At 38.2% G+C, this 24,187-nt stretch overlaps 1 protein-coding gene across 10 annotated transcripts in view; it reads left to right on the plus strand.

Moving 5' to 3' along the window:
* ralyla (RALY RNA binding protein like a) overlaps positions 1–24,187 on the plus strand; it is a 47,231-nt gene that overhangs the window by 16,440 nt on the left and 6,604 nt on the right. For 5 of the 10 annotated variants that reach the window (XM_088429578.1, XM_088429585.1, XM_088429580.1 and 2 more), the window contains one exon: positions 7,523–7,800. In XM_088429578.1, the coding sequence (XP_088285704.1) occupies positions 7,545–7,800 (256 nt within the window). In that variant the 5' untranslated portion in view covers positions 7,523–7,544. Of the gene's footprint in view, positions 1–1,043; positions 1,091–7,522; positions 7,801–24,187 lie in introns of those variants that run through there. The other 5 variants (XM_088429582.1, XM_088429587.1, XM_088429581.1 and 2 more) reach the window with 2 other exon arrangements.

Genomic DNA, 24,187 nt, shown 5'->3' on the forward strand with positions numbered 1-24,187 from the left:
CAAAGCCATATATTAGCTCAACATGTCTATTATAACAAAACACAAAAAGGACCCATGCATGAAATTTCAGAGGAAATTGGCTATTTTGATTTGAAGAAGCCATTGTGGTCAAATTCCAAAACTTCACACAAATGAGCCCCATATTGCAGACATTCCAGAACCATGGTGTCAAAAAATTTGAACTATTTTTAGTATTAACATAAACAAGGCATGTAAAAATTGTCCAAGTGATAAGAAATTATGTGACCAAGTTAATTATAAAGGTGGGAAAGAGTGAAAGGACCAATGTCTGAAATAGAATATAAAGTCAGCAATTTTATTTTGACCTGGCCATTTATTTTGACAAATTCTTTCTTAGGAATTTGTTCCAACGAAGCTCAAATGGAGGCATTCTAGACAGATGGTCACACAAAGTTGCTAAGCTTTTTTTCCCCGAGGCCATCAAATGTGGGTGGAGAATGGCATCAAAGTTTGACGACCATTTAGGGGATTCATCACTGCTTGTAGCTTTAATTCAGGATGCCAGTTCCCCACCCCTGCTTTGATCCATTATGCTCAATGATTACATTTCATTTAGCGCTAATGTAGCTTAACTCTCCAATCCATTGTTTAATTTTGACTTAATGCGTGTTGATCAGTTTCACTCCCTTGCCTTTGCGCGTAAGGTCATGAATTATACGCAGCCGGCACGAAGGACCAGCGCTTTTAATCACTATCCTCTGCTTTTATGTAATTTGCCGCAGCCTTTTTTTTAATACTTCCTCACATTTTATGACACGTCAGTGCATAAAAGCAGAGTGAGCGGACTTGCGCCGTGCAGTAGCTTTTAAATTAAGACAGTAAAAAAATGTAATTAGATTTGAGTCCACACTTAGTCCTTAATGTGTTTGGCTGTCATTCAAAGTAATTAAAAAAAAAGATGATTATAGCCACGTATCTGCAGTCTCTGGTGCTTTGATTCTTTACACTCGTCTGTCACTGCGGTTTGATGATAGCACAAATGACATGTTTAATGTGTCACAGCAGACAGCTCATAAAGTCGTTGGCAAATTAAACACAGTCTTATTTCACACTAATGATGACAGCGCAGGTGAGACTCTTTGCTTTGACGCGTCATTAAACATACCATATGTGGCCAGACGACCCTAAAATAACACCTTTGTGATTGTATTAATTATTATCTCTGCCGTTTCCGTATCACATGGCCTTTGTTAGGTCTATAGCAGCCATTTTAAAAAGATAGCCGACCGAACCACTTCTAATAAAGCATTAAATGTGTTTGTATGTGTCTGTGTATATACTGTAGTTCTATTTTGAGTATGTGCTCTGTAAAGTTTAATTTTATGAGCACCAAATGACAGTTTATTCTTATTTCAATGTATTTTGAACCCTCATAAAATACATTTTATCCCCGTGGAAAATCAAGACTGGCTGAGGAGAGTGAAGATTGGGTTTTACTGCAAAAACTTGACGGATGGATGGATTTGGTTTATGGTAGATCAATGTTTTCCATCCATCCATCCATCCATCCATCCATCCATCCATCCATCCATCCTCATGAGGTCCCTTTTAAACCATCATTTTATTGTTGTTTTGTTCTGTTATTTTTTTGTTCACCAGAAAAAGATAATTTGCAATTGAAGTGTTTTTTGATTTACAAAGGTGGTCACTGAGCAAATGACATAGATTTTAATACCCCTCCGTATTCGAAATATGCGTGCATGACTTTCCTTCTTCCCGCCTTTGCTGGCTGTGGTTTGTTTTCTGCCAGTTACTGTACACCCCATACTTTTTCTTCATCTCTAACTCACTTTGAGGATCTCAGAGACTCATGAATATGGCAAAAGGATTTGCTTTTGATGTGTTTTTTCTTATTTCATTCCAATGAGCTTGAAGAAGTTCCAATGTGCTTGCCGCCTTTATTTGAAGGCACGATAACGAGAGCAATGGATAAATGGAAAGTTTAAATGCACACAGACTTCATTAAGCACCCCTGCCCTCAGATGTGTGGTGAAAAAAGCCATTTACTTCATTTACTACTGCAATAGAATAGAATGGCTTCATTGTCATTGTACAGCTGGTATACAACAAAATTGAAAGCACTGTTCTGATTGGAGCATATTAAATTAATATGAACTCTATGAACTACTATACTGTACTTGCATAAATTAAAATACAGATTTCTTTTTCAAATGAAATGTCACTTTTTAAACGCAATATACATTACATTTTGGGAGCCATAAAAGTACTAGGGTTAGTTTTAGGTCCCAGTAAGTGTGTTATAAACTTCTTTTTTTTCTTGACATACACTCTCCTCCTTAAAAAATATAGGATCATGTGACACTTGTTTTTCCTTAAAGGAACAGTGTGCAAGATTTTGATGGTTTTTCATTCAAAAGTAACACATTAAATGATTGTAAATTTCAAAAACTTGCAAATGAATGTGTTCTTAATGACCAACAGTATGTTTTAAATATAATCATAGGTTTAGTTATCATTAAATGATATTACATGGGGAGTGGCTCTTCTCCAAAGGTGGCCATGTTTGTTATAGCTACGGACAATGGTAAATGCAGCACCTGCAGCACCTCCTGCTGTCTGTAATGAAAAACGGTCTAAATCTTACACACTATCCCTTTAAGGAATAAGGGCTTTTTTCATTCATTGTTCTGACTCACATTTTTTTGTAAAAGGAAGGTATTGTAAGGTATTGTATTGTAATCTTAGTGTTCTTATGGACTTAGACAAGAAACTATTTCTAAATTTTAAATATATTAAAATTTGAGTCATAAAATGAAACTGGCAATTGTAAATCCTTATCTGAATTTCTTGTATTGCCTCTCTGAAATAGTACAACTAATGAGGTTGCTTGGGGAGTGTATCTTGCCTGCATAGATTTTTAAGATAGTGAAAAAATGTCGACAAAAGATTTGACGGGTTGAAAGACTCGTTAGATTTCTCCTAAATGTCTCATGAGCCCATCCTGCGGAAACACACGGGACAAAGATCTTTTCAGTCTTTGCCGTTGCGGTTGTGGGGAAACTGAGCGCAAGTTAAAAAGGAAAAATAATAACGTTAAAATGTACCAACATTCCTGACCTGACAATGAGCTTTACATGTTTGTCAGGTGATTTTTATTTTGAATCCACTTTGATTTTATGCCAAAGTAGCACATACATTTCCGAGCAAGCAAAGCTCTCAGAACAGATGGAATTTGCAATGAATAAAGCTGCACTTGTAGGATGATTAAAGAGAAAATAACACTCAACTCTGCCTCGGGCTTTTTATGCTGCTCCTGCTGCTCTTGGTGGTGGTAGAGAGCAGGCAGAGTCTGGAGATAGAATGTTTTGGGTGGGGGTGAGAAGACTGAAAAACTGCAGGGAAATAAATGAGTGTGAACGTAGCCACGGGAAGGACAGATACACAAACAGGAAGTGAACCTGGATAAAAACAATTCGTTTTTTTCCACCTTTTTCATCTTGAGAGATTTTATATAACATCTTCAAATGTCTGTGATATTTATTTGGTAATTGTGAGAATAGGTGGCTGGTGGAGAGTGAGAACAAAGTTTGTTCCTAGAAATAGAAAAAAAAGATGTGCTGTACTCAAGAAGAAATTGTGTACACAAAAGCATTACTAATTCTAATTAGCTTACATACGACATAGCCGAGTATACATGTACATTTTTTCACACTTTCTTCTTTTCAGCTGCTAATTAATGAGCAGAGGTCTTCTCTGTAACCCCTTTGTGCTCAGCATGGGCTTCAATTCAGCAGCTCCCGGCTTTGTCCAATTAAGTCTGCTTAAATGTGCTCATGCTTGCATAATCAACCGTCTAATGACCTCGGCGCTCGCAACTACGGGCTTTGTCGGACTTTTTGCTCAGGCGAACTTTTAGGTTAATCAACTCCACAAAACTGCGGTTGTCCTCCATTGTGTGTGGGAATGTGTGAAGCTTTAATGTAAGAGTATGTGTTATCCTGAAGGGAAATCTTCTGTAGAGAATATCACCAGGTTGAAAGAGAATCTGTACATTCAGCATGCTCCGCTGGGAAATATATTCTCCTTACCAATAGGTATCACGTCTTTCCATCCTTCTAGCGTTCTTATGTTTCAATCCGGAGTCCTGTCAGTGTTTGTTGGGGTAAATAAATCATTGACGGCTTCAGCTGAATTGCATTTTGTATAGAAACACTTTGCACATCCACATTAGCCATACTTTGTGCCGTTACTGTCACTATATACATTGTTGATAACATGAACTTACACTTCACTTACTTAGGACCACTTACTGTATATTTGCGACTGCTTCCTTACTTGAAAGTGCTGAATAGGCACTTGGCTAGAAGAACAGGTTGATGGATGGCAGTAAGATACTGAAGGTTGGTTAAACGAGTGGATGGATGGATGGATGGATGGATGGCTGGATGGATGGATGGATGGATGGATGGATGGATGGATGGATGGGTGAATAGTTGGATGGTTTAGATGGCTGGAGATTGGACACATTGATGATGGGTGAATGTTAGATGACAGCTGTGCACATGAATGGTAGCATAGAATGATAAAATATAGTTGTTGATGAATGGGGAATATGAAATGATCAGATTGATAAGACTTTAAATGATTTTTTTTTAAATGGGGTTATGAATAGGTATTATCACATTTAATATAAGATTTTTGATAGGGCTGTCACTATTTAATCTTTTTAAATCAATTATCATATCAATTATTCCATCAAATATTCAACTAATTGATATGGGTGCTAAAATGATGTTCAAGTACAGTTCCACTATGCAGGAATTAAATATTACATTATTTTGTCATTCTTTTTTAATTGGAAATGATCCCAAGCTTGTGATATACATTTTGTGTCTGTGTCTGCAAGGAAGGTTCATGTATAAAACGGTGCCACAAACATGGTTCCACCAGAGCTTCGAGGCAGTGTTTTTTGTCTATATGCTTTCAAAGTAGGCTTACCTGAGTTGGTCGGGTTTTTTTTTTTTCCCCCAGCGGTAGCTTTTTGATGTCATGACAAAAACAGTATATTTTCAAATTAGGAGCAAATTAATTGGATCACGAAGCAGCTTATTGCTAAATTGTGTTACAGTGATTTCTTTGTAAACACTGCATGCCTTTATTTTATTAAGTTCTATATGAATACACACTGTCATGATTGATGCGTTTTTCCAGGAGACAAGCCGAAAAAAAAGCACACGAGGGTACATTATCTATCTTTTGGCATTGATGAAAAAAATTTGCATGGATATGGATGAATAAGAGGACAAAAAGGTGAAGGAATGAATAACAGCAATTGAAGGATAGATGGGTGACTAAATGGAGGGATAGATAATGGAAAAATGGAAAATGAAGGATAGATGACAGAAAGGATAGCTTGATGACGGACGTAAAGACAGCTGTACTCAAAGGGTGGATTATTACATGGTTTTGAGGACAGATGGGTGTTGTTGGATAAATGGATGAGTCTTGAATTAGTGTGATGTGGTAGCATGGACTGATGGTTGTTCACATGTGTTGAATGATGTCTTCTATCATCATTATTCCTTGTTGCCAATTACAACAACTCAAACTGTGTTCACGCTCATATGCTCTTGAATATTAATGATCCTTGAAGGTGGGTATAAACTCTGTGAGACCCCAAAACTTCCTCCCTCTTGTTACAATCAGACCTGCCGATCCCCTTGGCGGCATGCGACATGACGGGAACAAACGCATGGTGCTGCAGGGAGGCTGTAAACACGCAATGAAGCACTGTTAACACGTAGAAAGCATTACCTGCCGCAGGCCTCACAGTGCAGGTGATTTGTCTGACTGACTTGCACCTCCAGGAAAACGTGTTCAAGTGTCCCTATGCATCTATTTTTTTTTTCAAACCAAGGCAGTTCACACCTCATGCGGAAAGCATAACCGTATAGAGACTGACAACAAGTGTGAATTTGTGCTATTTCCAAACATGAGGGCTCACACATACAATATGGTGTAAATCAGCCATCAAGAAACATGAATACAGTGTTCCTAAGCCAATTCACAAATTTGCGTTTGTAGATTGCTTTTTTTTTGTGGAACCTCTTCCCCGTTATTCGCTGACAGTCACCTATTCAATCTACTGTGTCTTTGTGAAAGGACTTGTAACACCATGATGGCGAAAAAGTCCTGTTTGATATAAAAGTGGTGCTTTCCCACCGTCTTGTTACATCTACAGATAATTACCGATTTTTTTAAAGATTCAAGCTATTTTTTTTTTGACGAGTAAGGTACTAGCATACAGCACTAGCAACTCAGGCAACTCACTTAACAACAAGCAGCATTTTGGCAAAAAATGTATAATATTATTCATAAATATTCTTCAAAAATAGGCACTTCAATCTGGTTGATGTCACGCTCAAACGGTTGCTGTCAAACCAACCAAGCAGTATGATATTGTGTATTTAAAGCCACTACCGGAATTTCTGTCCCTTTATCAATAAACAGGGCATTTTAATAAAGTGTGAGAGAAATGGGCGAATTGAATGAAATTACAAGGTATTTATAGTTTCTGTTGATGGTTTGGTTCGTAGAAATAAGCAAAGATGTCCATTGCTGTTATCCAAAGTAAGCAAAAACACATCTATCATTGGTGTATGTACTTTTAAATGTATTTTCGAGTGGTGTTTGTTTCATTAAAACATTTTAAAATGTATTTATAGTTATCTCTTTCTAATTATAAAGAGCATTTGTATTCATTGCAGTTGGGGATGATGATTTGAGATTTTTTGAGTTTGGGGCATGAACGAAGAACGGCTTAAAACCCATATCTCAAGGCATTTTTGTACACGTTTTTAGCAATTAATTCTATGTTGATCTTGATTTATTTTATTTGTGTAATGAATTATAATAATTACAATTATAATCACTTTAATATAAAAATTAAACAAAAACTCCATCATCTCAGTCCATTCATGCCATCATTCACATACTATCAATTGGAGTTTGTGTAATTTTTCACACACGTCTGTGGGAGCTTTAGGGGCAATACGGTAAATGCAGCAAATAGGCACTCCTCCTCCGGCTGTGGTAACTATAGCAGATGTGGCAGCCGCCGGAGGAGTGCCACCCCCCATGCAATATAATTTTCATTATAACTAGACCTACGATTACATTTAAAATATACTGTTGGTCATGAAGAACACATTTATTTGCAAGTGTTTTAACTGTATAATCATTTATTCATTTTTAATGAAAAACGGTCTAAATCTTATACAGTGTCACTTTAAGACATCCATTCTCACTCTTTGGCTAACCAAAACAGCAGATTAAAGACCATATGGTGATTTAGCACATTCGTTGTGAAGTATTAAATTTGACTTTATGATTATGAGGCACTATATTCCACTAGATGCAATATACTGCTATACTATGTTGTGTACTTCCATGTTTTTTTTTGTTTGTGCTTCCAGATTATTTTTCAGGCTGGTTCATCCACACGTTCCCAGCAATAACAGCCTTCCTCGTGTTTACCCAGCAGGCACTGCGGCAGGTCTAGGATGACCGGCAAGAGCCAGACCAGCAACGTGACCAACAAGAATGACCCGCGCTCGCTCAACTCCCGCGTCTTCATCGGCAACCTCAACACGGCGGTGGTGAGCAAGGCCGACATCGAAGCCATCTTCTCCAAGTACGGCAAGATCGTGGGCTGCTCCGTGCACAAGGGCTACGCCTTTGTTCAGTATGTCAGCGAAAGGAACGCCCGAGCGGCTGTTGCAGGCGAGAACAGCAGAGTCATTGCGGGACAGTCATTAGGTAAAGAACACGTTATACTATGCAATATTCATGAAAAGTACACCTCAAATAGTCTGTTCAATTTTAGAGAAACAAAACAATGTTATGCTTACATGACATGGCTGGAATTTATGATTATTAAGAAAAAAAAAAATCTCTGCCAAGGCAATCGTCAACATGTCCATTTCATGACATGCAATCCAATGTGGTTGTACTCCATCCTGAAGGTGGCAGTAATGTGCAAGCAGCCCTCCTCTAAGACAAACAAGTTCTAACTAGTGATGGGACTTTTGGCTCTTTGATGGAACCCGTTCATTAAAGCTGTTCTAAAGGTAAAGACTTGAGTTCTGTCCTTGACAGTTGAAGAGCCGTTCAAAAGCCTTGGTTAGTTCTTGAATGTCACATCACTAGTTCTAACAAGCTGCTGTTTTTCTTTTCTTTTTCTTTTTTTTTTTTGCTTGCTCCAAATTTAAGCAGTCTGTGATTAATAAAGGTAAACATAAAGTTCCACTGCATTTGCATCAATATATCTTGATATTTGGCCTGACTGGCCATAGTTTTTTTTTCCTAGCTACATGATCAAATATGAGCTGCCCAATCATTTTCCATCAAAAGAAAAATGAAAGTAGATATCAACTGTTGATGGCACTCGAACTTTGTTCCTATTGGTGCTTGGTAGAGATCAAGAACTTCAGCTAATTGTGAAACAACACGTTTTTGTTTGTTTGTTTGTTTGTTTGTTTGTTTTTTTCGGCTCCAGCTTCCCCCTATACTCCAAAAACATGCATGGCTGGTGAATTCGACATACTAAACTGTCCTTAGTGCTTGAATGGTTGTTCGTCTCAGCGTGAGCTGCGATTGGCTGACAACCAGTTCAGAGCGTCCCTCGCCTACTGCCTGAAGTTAGCTGGGATAGGCACCAGCAAGCCAGCGACCCTTGTGAGGATAAGCGGCTCTAGAAAATGGATGGATGGAAGCTGAAGCAGATGTGGTGCAAGTTTCATCTCAGTCATTTTTTTCTGAGATTTCATGCGGCTGTTGTTGTGTCCACAGTTCTCTCATCCCTTGCCAGGATCAAGGAGATGAGTAACTGTAGGTTATCTGCCCCTTCAAGATGAAAACTGCCTTGAAATAACTTGCGATGTAAATTGGTACTCTATATATACAATTCGTGACTTGACAGACCAATTTAGTGAAAATAACAGTTCTGATGATGTCAGAGGTTTGCGGGCCAGGGCAATTTCAGGCTGCCTTCATACAAAGGAAGAAATTCCAGCATTAGGAAGGAAGGTCGATGTCCAATTATTTCTAAAACATAAAGCACTTGACGGATACCATCTGCATATTTCAGGATTTGTTCTTTTATTGATTTTTTTTGGACACATTTTTTTTTGTTTGCAGTCTTGACCGTGACCTTGAAAGCATCACTAATAGTAATAACACACAGTCCCAAAGATGAAAGCGAGAGTCGGATCATGCCAGGGCACACATCAGTGCGTCCAGTGGATCCCCCACTTAAATCCTCTCGATATTACTTATTGATTTCTTCAGCGGCTCGTCCATAGTACTCACTTGTGCTCTTGTTGAATATAAATGGACTTCTCGCTGCAGTGAGTGGTGTTCACTTAATTGGACTTAGGAGGAATGTGTGTGTGTGTGTATCTGCCTGTCATGTTCATTAGGGACCAATTGCATCAACGACGGCCGTGAGAACATCCTCTCCACCCGCGTTGTAAAACCCTTATCTACAGAAGACGTTTAAGTCAAGCTATAAACTGTCCTAAAATTTTAAACGGACTACTGCGTATGTGTTATGGAGTCCAACATGACAATCAAGTGTGTTATTTTACTTTACAGTGGTATCTTGGAATACGAAATTAATTCGTTTCGGGATGTTTTTCATATAGTGATTATTTAATATCTTGAGTCCAGTTTATTATGTAAATGATCAATTTATGCCAAGCAAAAAAAGTACAAACTTTGGAACCTTACCTATCAAGTGAGTCAGCATCCAAAAGCATTAGCAGAGGAGGAGGAGAGCAAATGACACAAAACAATACTGTAGGAACTAAACGGCAGAAAACAATAGGATGTAATTGGTGGAAAACATTACCATCTAAAGCTTCTTAAAATTTGGATATGGCGTTTGGTGGAAAAGAACCTCAATGGATGAACATTCTTTGAGGATACCATCATCAGGCCAGGAGGGTGAGGACGGGCCTTAACCAGCACCAGCACACATTTCAGAGGGAATTGATTCTCGAGCAGATATTTCTTATTTCAACATTTTTTGACCGCCAGACAGAAATACAGGTTGAACCACAACGAAAAACTGCCTCATTATCCAAGCGTCCGTGTTAGGCCTCTATATCACGAGAATCTAAACGACTAGCATCGGGGCAGGAGCTAACTAACGATCACAGAAATGAGTCCATGGTCGGCAGCACGTTCATTTTTCAAATTTTCCTATCTTTTTTTTTTTTTTTTTTGGATAATGTGTAAAAGAATGTTCAAATGTCATTTCCTTATATTGAGTTTTTGTAAACTGGGACTTTGTATTACAAGATTCCACTGTTTTAATGTGCCATGAGGGCCATTTATCAAAATATGATAGCTTTACTAGTGATTGGGATTCAACACAACTTGCACAAAACTGACTCACAAGATTGAGTACACGAGAACGACAACTGCAACCGTCATGTCAGGATGTCAGCATCAAAGTGTGCGGTTTTGATTAAGTCTATTAAACTGCTACTGAAAAGTAATCAGGCTTCTCTCATGGGCACTCAAACACAGCTAATTTATGCTAGACTCCACGCTAAATGCTGGCAACAAACACCATACAATAAAATGTTGGCGTAATTAAGTCATTTTTAGTGCTTTAAATTGGTGATTGAATATGATTCCAAAAACAAATTTGTGTCGTTTTCTTCTCGAGCTACAATTCACGGCTCACTCCAGGAGAGAGGGACAGTTTGCGGAGTACAAAAGTTGTCCCCGTCATTGCAACATGCTTCCAGGAAGAACCTCAAAATATAAGAGCTCCAACTTGTCTGTGTCCATACATCATTTGGTATGGTAGGATTTATTTTGAAACATTGGCTGGCCTTCTCACCATGTTTGGCAGCATGTTTTGTCGTGTAGCACATTCTGCTGTGTACTCCATTGCATTTGTGGCCAAACATGCCAAAAAAAAAAATCATATATATAATAAGAAATCACATGTTGTTTTATTCTCGTGATATCTTGTGGTGCAAAATCTCGTCCCATTAATAATATTTACTTAAGTCATGTACTCCCATAGATGTTTATTATTCATTAACTGGAATCCAAGCTTTTCTTATCATGCTCATCTGAAAAATTCAAGCTTCTCGATTTCTTCACCCTCTTTGCCATCACTTGATGCCCTTGTTTTGAGATTGAAAAATATCTATATAAAAAGCCAAAGAAAAATCAGAACACACCAATACAGTTAATCCTTGAAGGCTGTCCATTGGCAGTTTAGTGCAGCTTTTGCAGCACTATTTTTCACAGTCTACTAAAGGTCTACTAGTTTGGGTCATTCAATGGCGTTTTAAATCAAGGCCGATTGACTGAGTGGACAATTCCTAACACCTGTCACATTCTTGCATATAAGTGGGTGTGCTCACTTATGCAACTTCATTATCAGATATGTATTTATTTTAATTCAGCTATCCAGACTCTAGTTCACATTAAAAGTTATATGTTGTTCTTATATTAAGATGGCATTTGAACAGCAAACATTTTGAATCCACTGTACTTAAGTTGCCATCTCACTGCTGAGATGCCCTTGAACTCACGTGCGCAAAAATTGAATTTCCCCCTTAGAAGAGCTGGCGGCTTCTTCTTCATTTTCTTCTTTGTAAGGTTAGGAGCTGGGTGCTGTTAAAGCAACTGAGCATATGATTTTTTAATTAAGCTTTTAGGCTTCACTGTCACACAATTACTCACCCCACTGTGTCTTTTTTGCCCCCTTCTGTATGAAAGATCATTATTAACTTGTCCCGGCAAAGTAAAGTAAGAAGATAATAAAAGAGTCAAATATGCAGCAGTCTGTCAAGAGTGAAATGAAGGACGACTAGAGCACTAACACATGCAGTGGAATTCACATTTGCATTTTTTCGTCTATGTTGACCAAAAAAAAGGCCTATAGAAAACGATAAGAATCCAAGTAAAAGGTCCCAGGGTTAACATTTTTGAAATTCACATGTTTGACTGCCAAACAAATCTAAATCGAAAAATCTGTAACGAGTGTAAAGTAATATATAATACATTTAAGCTACCTTACTTGTTTCCTTTCTTCATTCCTGTTTTCCTTCCTTAATTTCTTTCATACATGACCCCGTTCCTTCAGTCCTTCCTTGTTTTCTTCCTTAAACTCCTTCCTTTCATCCTTCTTTCCTGCTTACTTCCTACTTCTCCCTATTCTTCCTTGTATCGTTCCATTCATTTTCGCTCCCTACCTCAAGTCATTCACTTTGTCTTCCCTTCATTTATTTCTTCCACTAATCCTTGCAGACTCCCTATCATCCTTTCACCTCTCTTACCATACTTCTTTCCCTGCTTCCTGACACTTTTTTTTTGACCAATCCTTCCATTTTCCAACCATCCATTCATTTTCTAGAGCCGCTTAGTCCAACTAGGATCACGGGCCTGCTGGTGCCTATCCGAGCTAACTATGGGCAGTAGGTGGGGGACATCCTGAACTGGTCGCCAGCCTATTGCAGGGCACACGTTACGAACAACTATTCATGCACCCAATCACACCTAAGGAAAATTTTGTTTGTCCTTCTTCCACTTTAAATGGCGAAAATCTAAAAATATGCGTGCAAACTTCCTTAATCTTTTCCTCAATAGTTTCCTTCCTTCTTTCCTTCCTTCTTTCCTTCCTTCTTTCCTTCCTTCCTTCCTTCCTTCCTTCCTTCCTTCCTTCCTTCCTTCCCTCCTTCCCTCCTTCCCTCCCTCCCATCCTTTTTACCACATTCATACTTCACTTCTTTTTATATTTCATCCCTTTTCCCTCCCCAAGTTCCTTTCTTCATTTCATCGATTTCTCCTTCCATCCTTCTTCCTTCCTTCTTACCTTCGACATGCCTTTCTGTGCTTCTCCCTCCCTTCCTTCCTTCCTTCCTTCCTTCCTTCCTTCCTTCCTTCCTTCCTTCCTTCCTTCCTTCCTTCCTTCCTTCCTTTTAAACCCTCCCACAACTTTCATTCAGACGTTTTCTTCTTTCCATCCTTCTTTCCAGCCTTTTCCTTTTGCCATCATTCTTTACTTTCTTTCTACCTTTGATCTTTCCAACCTCCCCAAATGAATTCCTTCCTTCAGTTTAATCAATTCTTCCTTCCACCTTCTTTTCTTCCATCCTTTTTCATCCCTTCCTTCTCCGTAACTCCTGTTTAAACATTCTGTCTGCCCCGCTTCCTTTCTTCCTTCAATTCAAATGGTAACTCCATTCCTTCTTTTCTTCTGTTTTTTTTTCCTTCCCTCACTTCTATAAATCATGTCCTTCAATAAGTTAAACAAAAAAATTGAAGTCTCCTTTCATCCCACCCTACTGTACAGACTATTTTTAAGAATGCATAGGAAGCGTGAGGGTTCCGCTGCCAGGGTGACTGGGTCGCTCCTCTCAAGATAAACTTGTGCACCTTATCTTTAAAACATTAAGTTCACTTGAGGCTGTATAGGAAGTGCGCTGTGGAGGGATTCCACCTTTCTCTTGTGCAGGTGACTGCCAGTACTGGTGGAAGTTGACCAGGTCACATGAAAATCACGTTGAGATACTTTTATGTATATTGTGTACTAAGGTCATTCACTTATGACTGGCTAATGTCCAATCGGTTGGGTGACTGCTGACTCATGCATTTATGGAGACTTGATTATGTTTTAATATGCCAGCTATAAGAAGACTGTATGACTCATTCCTAGACGAAAGCGTTCTTGTACTGTGAAACAGTACTCCAGTGCCTCTCTGTGGAGGAAATACTCCACTGCAGTTTTATAAGGGATATTGTCATTTTAACACACGTATTCATTTATTTTTTACAGTAATATTTGGATATTTGCGTTGTTAATAACTCTACCCTAGTCACAAACAGTACCTCTACCAATTTTAATGAGCTTTCTTTATTGTTATTGTTAGTTTTGTTCGTATTGGTGCTCATACGTTTTCACTTTTGCACCAAATAATAAGTAACACTGATTAGAAATAAATGAGTGACTAAAATGCATTCTTTATAGGTGTTTTATCCTTTTCTTCCTTATTGTATATTTTAGCTCGTGTTACAGTGGCGTGAAAAAGTAATTGAAGCTTTTGGAATTTTTCACGTTTCTGCATAAAATCATCATTAAATCTGATCTTATCTCTCTCTCTCTACTCAAATCACACAGATGAAAAAAACTGTGTTTGCTTCAACTAATAATACGATAAGTATAGGGTTTTATATATTGAACACTTTATGCGATAAAACATTCATTTTTTGCATCAATATTTCAAAAGATTATAGCTTGAAAATGCTTAGCGATAAAGGGATCCCGCAAAAGTTGCTTGGCGCAGTATTGCTAAATTGCCGGTTAAAGGGTTAATGATGATGCCATGCAAACAGTGTCAGAAGGAAGAGGACTAAGTAACTGAATCTTTAATAGCTACTTACTCCCCCATATGCAGCAACAACGTCAAGCAAATGCTTCCTGCAGTTGCACATCAGTTTGGCACTTCAACCAGGATCAATCTTGGACCAGTAACTTCTCCCAAATTGCTGCAGTTCAATCAGATTCTTGGAATGTCTGGTAGAAATCGTTGTTCTGAGGTCATGCCTCTGCATCCTAATGGGGTTCAAGTCAGGAATTTCACTCGGCCACTGTAGTTCTTCTTACACTTCAATTTTTCATTGATGTTCATTGTTTATTGTATTTGGTGATGGACGGATGGATGGATGGATGGACGGATATTATGATGTAATGTATTTATATATTCAACTTTTTTTTAATTAATTTTGCTCAATATATTTCATTTTTTATTTTATTATACATAATAATTTTATAATTTTAGATCAATCTAATACATGATAAATAATACATAATAAATTCTAATAAATGTTTCATTTCAAAGACACAGGAACAGGCCAGCACATTACAATATATGGGGATCTGTTTTTTCTCGTGCAAAGGTGGGGGAGGATCACGAAGGAAAACCTGCTCAAGTTGACGCTTTGACGATCAAGAGTTATACAAAATGTATTGCGACAGAATCTGTGACTGATACTCCAAGAAACTGGGCATGTTGGACCAGACATCCAGCCTCTTTAGCTTTCAAACAAAATCAAAATATTATTTATTTGTCAAACGTACGTCATTAACCACACACCAAAAATAAGAGAAAAATAATCTTACATTTTTTGTGAACACTAGATGGTGCTCGTATTACACAAGACTTGAGTTTTGTTTATTTTAGGGGCAGGAGGGCGGTTGCTTCAGTTGAAAATCCCAGATCATGGTAATATAATGAATTATTAATAATAAAGCAGTTCCAAGGTGGCTTCATCTTCTGTGACCCTGAAGGCAGCAACAGTTGTTGAACTATGCAAGTGTGATAAGACAGCGCACTTTGAGTTTAATTGAAAGAGACCAGACAGATGAAGGGCAAAAAAAGAGCAACATTCCATTTAGAGGAAGATGAAAGCACACGTTTTCACTCAGGGAGGTCAGCCTGATTTCTCACGAGCATCAAGGGCAGCAACGAGAAAGATTCATAAATTTTACAGGAGAGATATTCAAACTGGTTCTTTTTTTTATATAAATTATTCATTAGCACAGAATAGTGTCCATCTCTCTAATACATGTGGTCAGTCTCACCTGTTGACTAAATTTGGTCACGTGACACTTGCGTGACATCTGACCCCGTGATAGTGCAGGACAACAGAACAATCCCTGAGCTGGATATAAATGGAAATATATATTGTATGTTTACTTTGATTTTATTTTTTAAATTTTACTCCCTCACTGTAAAGATGTGCTTGAGGGGCTAATAAGCAAGATTAGCTAGCATATATATTAGCCCGGCCATAACATTAACCATCTGCCTAAAGAAGCTAAGGTTAAACAAAAGTTAAGGTCAAGCCACTGACTTCACTGACTTCACTGCCTTCACTGACTACCTGGTTGGACTACATGGTTGGACGGGTAGTTTTTGAAAGCTAATATTGCTATCACTTTAGGGAACAATAGCAGGTGCTTCTTTTTGTATGAAGAGTCTGTCACTTTAGTAAATGAAAACGATTACTGCAAATACACCCATTAGCGTGATTTACAAGCAGGTCTTCATCTCTACCCAGATGAAAGCCTCAGTTTTATAAAAAAATAAAAATAAAATAAAATAAAATAAAATGCTGCTACAAAGATTCTTGAGAGTGAATATATGAGAGTGACTTCACTCTAAACATTTCTAAACACGTGAAAATGTATAAGTGAACAAATTTAAATAACAGATGAAAGCATTGTCATGAACTGCATGTGAATTAAGACACAAATGCAAATTTTAGAAGCACAATGTAGTTCCAAAAAAGGCTGTTTTTTTTTGTTTTTTTTTAACAGGATGAGTTTGGTACACAGGCAGGCAGGCAGGCGGTCAGCAAAGGTTACTGTCCAAAAATGTGACGCAAAAAAGCAATTGTTCAATAATTAAACAGGGTCCGAGCTTACTATGAGTCAGTGGTGAAAACGAAAAATGCTGGAATGTCTCTTGAAGGTGTAATGCGATTGCGAAGAAACAGAATGAGAAACAGAATGAAATACATGATAAGGATATCGGGAGTGATGAGGCAGAGGTGAGGGGCACAATCAGGAGCAGATGAGCACAAGAATGAGAGGATGGGTAGAAATTACTCACATAAACAAACACGTGACAAGTACAGTGGTGCTTTGAGTTTTGAGTGACTGATTTTTTTCAAGATACTGTACAAGCTTTCATGAGGTATTTTGCCTTACAAGTATGGTCACATAACCAATCAAACTCATATTCAAAGGCACCACAGTATGGGAAAAAGGTTTTTACGTATACCTCACTTTTAGTACAACAATTAAGTATTCAAACTGTGTCGAATTCCAAACCTTACCACACCTGTAGTGAATGATTCCAGTTGTCTTGTTATATGAATGAATGATATTGCATCGAATTTGTTCAAAGTGACCTTGAAAATTAGGTGAACCCTCACCATTCCTTGGGCCATTGGTAGCCGCCCCTCAAAAAGGAGGGTTAGCAATTGCCTATAAATAAAAAAATATATTTTGTTAATCTACCCCCCAACTTTTTATTAGAAAATATAGCACTCTATAAAATATAATTGGACTTTATAAAAACACAAACACGCGCAGCCTTTTTTTTTTTTTTTACTTTATTTTAATGAACATTGTGTTGGTCCTTCCTGCGTGAGGTATCAAAATTGTTCAGTAAGATGCCATTCAATTAGTCATTCTTCACAGAGGATAAAGAACGTATGCCTGTATGTATTCGCAACACAACGTAGCCTTCTTACAACCCCAAGAATATTTTTTTTAACTTTATAAAGTAGAGATTTTTTAAAAACTCATCTTGCAGAGAACCTAATTAAATGATCTGTTCCCAAATCTTACTACAGCCATCAGAGAATTTAGAATTAAGATGATTAACCCAAGCAATTGAAGAGTAGAAAAAAAAGATGATACATCGGCACCTAAATATGTGTGACAAAAACCAGGTGGGCTGACTCGCAGCTGCCTGTTAACTGTGGGGGTATTTTAGGCAAGACCCCCATCTCCCACCCCTCACTCCCCCCAGCCCCCTCCCCCCCGGGATGTTTTGAAAAATGGTACGGTCTGAAGAGCCTCGGCTGGGAGTCTGGGGCTGGAAGCTCACACACACAGGCTGTCTGTTTTGGGAAGAAGGAGGAGGAAGAAGAGATAAGTCGAGCATCTTTTTCTGTCTTCTCTGTCCATTCCCGACATGTACAAAGGCAGGCGACGCCGCATTCAGAGATGTGAGTACTGTATATTTACTATACTGAAACAGGTTGTCTGAATCCATGTTGGATGAAAACATGTTTGTAATAGTCTCAAAAGTTCCTTTAATCAGACTGCTTTTCCCAAGCAGTTACTCTGTGTCTTTAGAATGTAAATTGGGCACTCCACATTCTATTCATGAGTTCTTGTAACGTCCATCGCGTTTAAATGCTCAATAAACATTTTTATTATCTCATTATATTCCATGAAGAGGAACATGCATGGAATTTATAGTCGCTCATAGAGTCAAATCATTATACAGTTTTTTTTTGTTTTTTGGGGGGGGGTTAGCAACAGTTTTGAGATCAAATATGAATACAACATGTCCCCCATGATTCTGGTGTATAATTTAGAACCTGTATTTATGAATGTTTGGATACACCTGGGTCATTATTGATTTGTTTTGATTTGTTTTGTGCAGTATATATTTTTCAAATCACATTAACTGTGTTTAATGAACTTTAGTGTACTTTTTCACCCTCACAAAAAACAATAACATTTAAAATTAAAATGTCATTTCCAGTCAAATCATGGTCACCACGAAACTTTCATTCCTATTCTTCAAACTACTTTAAATACACTAAATAAACCTGACATGCTTTTTTTTTAGGTCGTCCTAAATTGTGGGCACCTATGATAGTGCTCATGAACTGTAAATAATTCATAATGTTTGCAGTGCTGGTCAGGGTTTTGTTTTTCCCACCTCAAGACATCAATATATCCCTTATTTTTCATCGATAGAGAGAATTTTTCTGTTGCTTCACTAAGTTGTTTAATGCAGCTTTAAAGCATACATCAGTGGTTACTTGTGAGAAAATGATGTGCGTATTGAGTGCTGTGTACTCGTCTTTTGATTGCTCAGTGAGGAGTGGGCTTGCGTAAGATGGCTCTCAGGTGGTATGTGTAACAACTGGAATTATGAATATGTAATACTGCCTTGTCTCAGTAGGTTACATAGGAACATTTGCTATTTGTGATAGGATTAAAAAACACCTAACTCACTAACTCTAGCCGGAGATTATCTGAATTACTTACTATACGCTTTGGATAGCTACAACAACAATCAGAAATTGAAATCAGAAACAATCAGAATTTTGATTATCACAAGACTTTAGCCATTTTTGGGTTCAGTTTACATCACTGGAAGTCAGTTCAGTAAGTGTGAATGTTAGCTGCTGACACGATCACTGAACTTAAGCAAAATTAAATGTCCAATCACAATCTGAAACTTCCCACAAATTGAGCACCCTGGAATTAATCTGTCTCTTAATTTGTCTCCTGTTCGAGTTTTTACTTTTTACTAAAACCTAGGGAACTGACTTGCGAGTTGATTTACATTTGCAACACACGTTAGCACACCTCTCTAAAATGAAAACCAAATGAGGTGCTCTCTGCCAGAATCAATTCTCATTAATTCTTTCTTTTTAACTGTTTCTCATTAAAATGACTGACCTCACTGTCTTGGATTATGGAGATGTAAATCACAAACACGCACAGACGTTTTTGCTGAGAAATTCAAGTTTACTTGTCAATGTTTATGGATGCTTTTAAAACTATTTTTCTAAATCACACCCTATCTTTGCCTTCTACTCACCATACATACCACCGCCCACACTCTATGTTCCAGGAATATTTTCATGCACGTCATTACCAAAGTCTGGATTTCTTTTGGTTGAGCTGCTTTTCAATTGTATGCCCCAAATGACTGGAACAATGCAAAAACAAACAAAAAACAAAAACAAAAACAAAAACAAAAACCCAAATGATACCCCAGTATCATTTGAAATGTTAATGAATGATGCTGTACAATTGCACCTGATTTTAACCTGTTGCGAACCTTTGATTCCCTTTGTGCTATGATGTAATACGGCACTATATCGCTCTGCTTGCTCTGCTGTCTACTAAGAGCACTGCATTGCAAATGAGAATCTGTTCTCAATTGCCTTAACTGGATAGATTTAGCCCTTATTTACTGAATATATTTGATCAATTGGCCTTCAAAAAAGTTCTTAAAAGTTGTCAGTTCTACTTGAATCTTAATTTCCATGTTGAAAATAGATGACACAAACAGCAAGTCTTTGCATCTGAGACTCATACATTGAGTTTGTTTTGCTTCCTTTGCTTGATTAGAAGGTTGTAGAAGAATGAGTTATCATGAAAATGTTGCTTCGTCAGCATTTATCCAAATGGGACACTAAAACCTGTAGTGTGGCACTGTGCTCATGATGTATTAATCCCTTCAAATTCCCATACTTGGGCCTACCTCATAAAAAATAATCACATTAGGAGCTCAGGATGAAATTTACGGGCTGCCAAAGTGGCCATTTTCCTCACGAGGGCCCGAAAGCAAAGTACAGAGAATTCATTAAGAAAGGACGAGGTGTTGATTAAGCCACATGTTCCCTTATGAACATAGTGAAGCTCACTCATTTGAATACGTTCTGTCTCACAGCATTCTCGTCCTGGTCTTGTTGGAAGTTATGTGTCTTACACAGTGATTTATGTTCCAGTGGAAACATTACATGTGGTCACTCCACATTATTGTGTGCGCCTGATTTGATCATTTTGAACGTGTTTGCATGTATGTAGGAATCATTGATTAGTCTTGTGGATGATTGCGAACATGAAAACTAACATATGACAAGTACTCGACAAGTACGGTACTCCATCAACCAATGGCACACGACCATAAGTGTTGGAGGTTGTAATAGACCAATGAAATTTGAGATTTTTGGCCAACCACTGATGTGGCAGGTAACAACTTTGATGTATAGTAAACTGGCCTCTGAAAAATGACTTTTAACTATGGCTTCCTTCTGATAATAATGACAGGCATATATTGTAATGATAGACATAGAGATCAAAGACAGACAAGTAGGATGAACAACAATAGTTGCTGTTAATGACTGTCACACTAACTTATGTTACAGGTAATAACTGACATGAAGACAGACCAATGAAGTGTTAGGTAATCAACAAACCTCTGGTGTTGTGAGTAATGGTGAATATCGACTGACCAATGACAACTGAGTTGCAGAAATGTCCAATTGCTAATGTTTTGAGAACTAACTGACCAATAAAAAATGACTTCAACAACCATACCTGGTATTGCAAGGGACAATCGAGAGACTGACGCAGGTATAAAGAAGTGTTTGCACTCTTGTGGAGGGAAACACACCCAACTGGCCAATGAAAGCGGCTCCATTCATTCCCTTTAAATTCAGCATATGAGGTAAGTGAAAAAAACATTTTTGGATCCCATTTCTGAGGTAGATATACTAAAGCAGGGGTGGCCAAGTCCGGTCCTCGAGAACCACATTCCATCCTGTGTGTTATGTTATTTTTAACCCCCAGTAGACACAAAAACTAACAATAATTGAAAAAAAAAACATTTAATTTTCAAATCATATTTTTACCTAACAAAATAAACTATCGGAAACATTTCTGCATCATTTTCTGTTCCGCAGAGGAGCCACAGTCTGTTGGTCGAACGCCCCCTGTCAGCTGGGTACCCAAATCTCGGAAGTGGGGTTCAATGTCTATTCGCCCACAAAGAATATGTCATAGCAAACCAACAAATTTGACGGTACGGTTTGTTTTGAACTGGGCCGAGACATGGTTGAGGGCTGACAAGACCCGTTTCATTTGTGCAGAAAGACATAGGATGTCCACCAATTGTCAATGTGCAATCTGTTGGACAGTGCCCTAGTTTTTCCATGTCTGAGTGAGTAATGCAAAGGGCCAGTGGAGGGTGTTACACGTAATGAATGACATTCATGTTGACCTTTGAAGGCTGACTGACATAATTGACCGACCACTAGCGTTGCGATGAGCATTTGAGCACATTGCTTTTGTTTAATAGTGATTTCTTTCATTAGCCTTGTGAGATGCGACAAGTTTGTTGGTCCCAATTTGAATGTGTTCTCAATCTTGTCGCCAGAATCACTCATTCAAAGTGTCCACTTTGTCATGCCGTCCTTCCACAAGGAAACACACTCTCAGGCGCAATAAAAAAGCGGAAGCGCTGTTGTTGCGTGTGCCCTTGAGACAAGATCGGGGATTATTGAAGTCTGGCCTGTCAGATTTACAGGGCACAGAGAACACGGCGTAGATTGAAATCTCCGAAGCGCTGTCTGTGGTGATGCTTCTTAGAGGCGCATTTGTATTGGCGCAGGTGCTCTGCATGATCGCTTCATCAAATGCGCCGTGCTCACCCTTTCCGAAGAACACCCATCACAGCCGACGCTGACTTTGTTCTGACTTTGCCTGCCAAAAGATTATCTTTGGGGATTAACATGATGTAGTCTCTCTCTTATGTGGTTTCATACATCACTGCTCTGTGAAACCTTCGTCAAGTGTAATCACCTGCACTCATCCAAAGAAATCTGATACTGGAATTACAGAAAAATATACAGTTAAAACTGCCTTACCTACTTGTAGCTGTCAGATTTTTCACCCTGTCACTGCAGGTTGGTTCGCTGTAGCCTTTGACCAGCTCTGTGTCCTCGCTTCTTTCAAATTTAGCTGCTGGTTTTCTTCCTACTGAAGCAGACTGAACTCTGGAGATTCATCTAAAAAACTGTGAAAACTAAAACAAAACCTGAGCCCTGGTTTAATGTGTAAACTTGCACTGCAAGACAATAATACTGCAAAGTTGATTGCTGGTGTAAGATGGATAGGATGCAGGTTTCATGCCAAATTCTGAAAGGCCTTTGGTGCCACTATCAAAAAATTGTTTGGGTGGAATAAGCAAAAAGACCTTCAGTCCTACCTTGTTAAATTGTCACCGAACCAGAAGTGTTGTTTTTTTTTTTTTTTTTAATCACTGTTTGTATTGATGACATGTCAATATCTCATTGTCAAAAGGTGTACATATTGGTAATTTCAAGTGTTGCTGCTCTCTTCTCATTGGGGCTTCCACAAGATTCAATTTTGAGGCTGCCGCATTTCTTTTTGGACTAAGTATTTGTCAATCATTACCCACAAGCACCACAGAATGATCATTTGGTCATTTGTGTCATCAACTCCACATCTGTCCATAAGTTAGTCATTTCAGGGTAGTTGTTGGTCTGAAAAATATAGTACTTTGTCGTACACGTACAGTTGTGGAACTTCAGCCATTTTTAATTTAGCTTCTTCTGTTTTGCGTGAAACCAACTAAGATTTAGGACATTCTCTGTCTTTTACACATTCTTTCCTTCTGGTTCGTGGTTACTGTTCTGCAAGATTAATCCATAAAGATTCTGCAACATACAAAATAATTACTATAATACAACTAATATGCATAAAATCTGCATTACAGTGCTGTAAAAAGTGAATTGTAACATAGCGAGAAACATTTCTTTTTCTTATACAACTGGTCAGTATGTCTGTGTGTTGTGCTATGCTTTTCATATAATCAGTTGAGCATGAGGAAACTTTTTATGTTCTCTCTGCAAGCTGACTTTTGGGGCTCTATTGCTTGGCAACACCACCCTTCCAATCCACATGCTCTCTGTCCTCAAGTTTTAACGGACGCTTGTGGCAACAAGTGCACACTTTTGCGCCATTTTTACCCGCATAATGAGTGTAATTAATCAGGGGGGCTGTCGCGAAGTGTTTCATTTCGAATTGCTTTTACGACCTGAGCAGGGAGGGAACCACAGGAGAGCTACGTTTGTTACGGTGGCCATCCCTCATGTCTTTCTGCAGCCTAATTATAAGGATGCAGCTGTCCCTGTGCACCTAAAAATCACGGATGCAACCCTACTCCTACTCCACCTCTCTTCCTCCTTTTCTTCCCCAACTGCTTTAGGCCATCAGGGAGATTTGAGGAAGAGCTCTCGATAAAAGATAAAACGCAGGGTCTAAACAGCATGTTACAAATGGAATTACTTTTTGCCCAATAATCGACTAAGTTTGAACGTTGGAAGTGAGCGGGTATAAATACTCATTCTTTATAATCTACATATATGAACAATTAGACACTAAAAGAAATTGTCTGTGCTAAGTGGTTAGCAATTGCGATTAACATTAGCACGCCTGTGACTACCATTCAACCGCAAATTAGTTTCCCATCAAATGTAAATAAAAAAATCATTTGCTTACACCTGGAACATAAAGCCGAATGGATCAAAAGTTAAATTTAGTGGCTGCTTAAGGCACTGATAAACCTTAAGATGTACCAAATTTGAGTTGTTAATCCACATTTTTGTTTTCTAAGTCTTTGAGTAACCTAAAGTTGGTCTTTATTGTCTGTGTTACTTTTGATTGAAGCCGATCGATTAAATAAAATAAAAGTTAAAAATGGAATTTGTCAAGATCAGATCTTGTTTTGACAAACTTGCCGTGGCTAGTGTGAATTGGACTATCCGC

Source organism: Hippichthys cyanospilos, chromosome 12 (assembly GCF_059441005.1).
Source record: "Hippichthys cyanospilos isolate Australia breed blue-spotted pipefish chromosome 12, RoL_Hcya_1.0, whole genome shotgun sequence".
NCBI classification, from domain to species: Eukaryota; Metazoa; Chordata; class Actinopteri; order Syngnathiformes; family Syngnathidae; genus Hippichthys; species Hippichthys cyanospilos.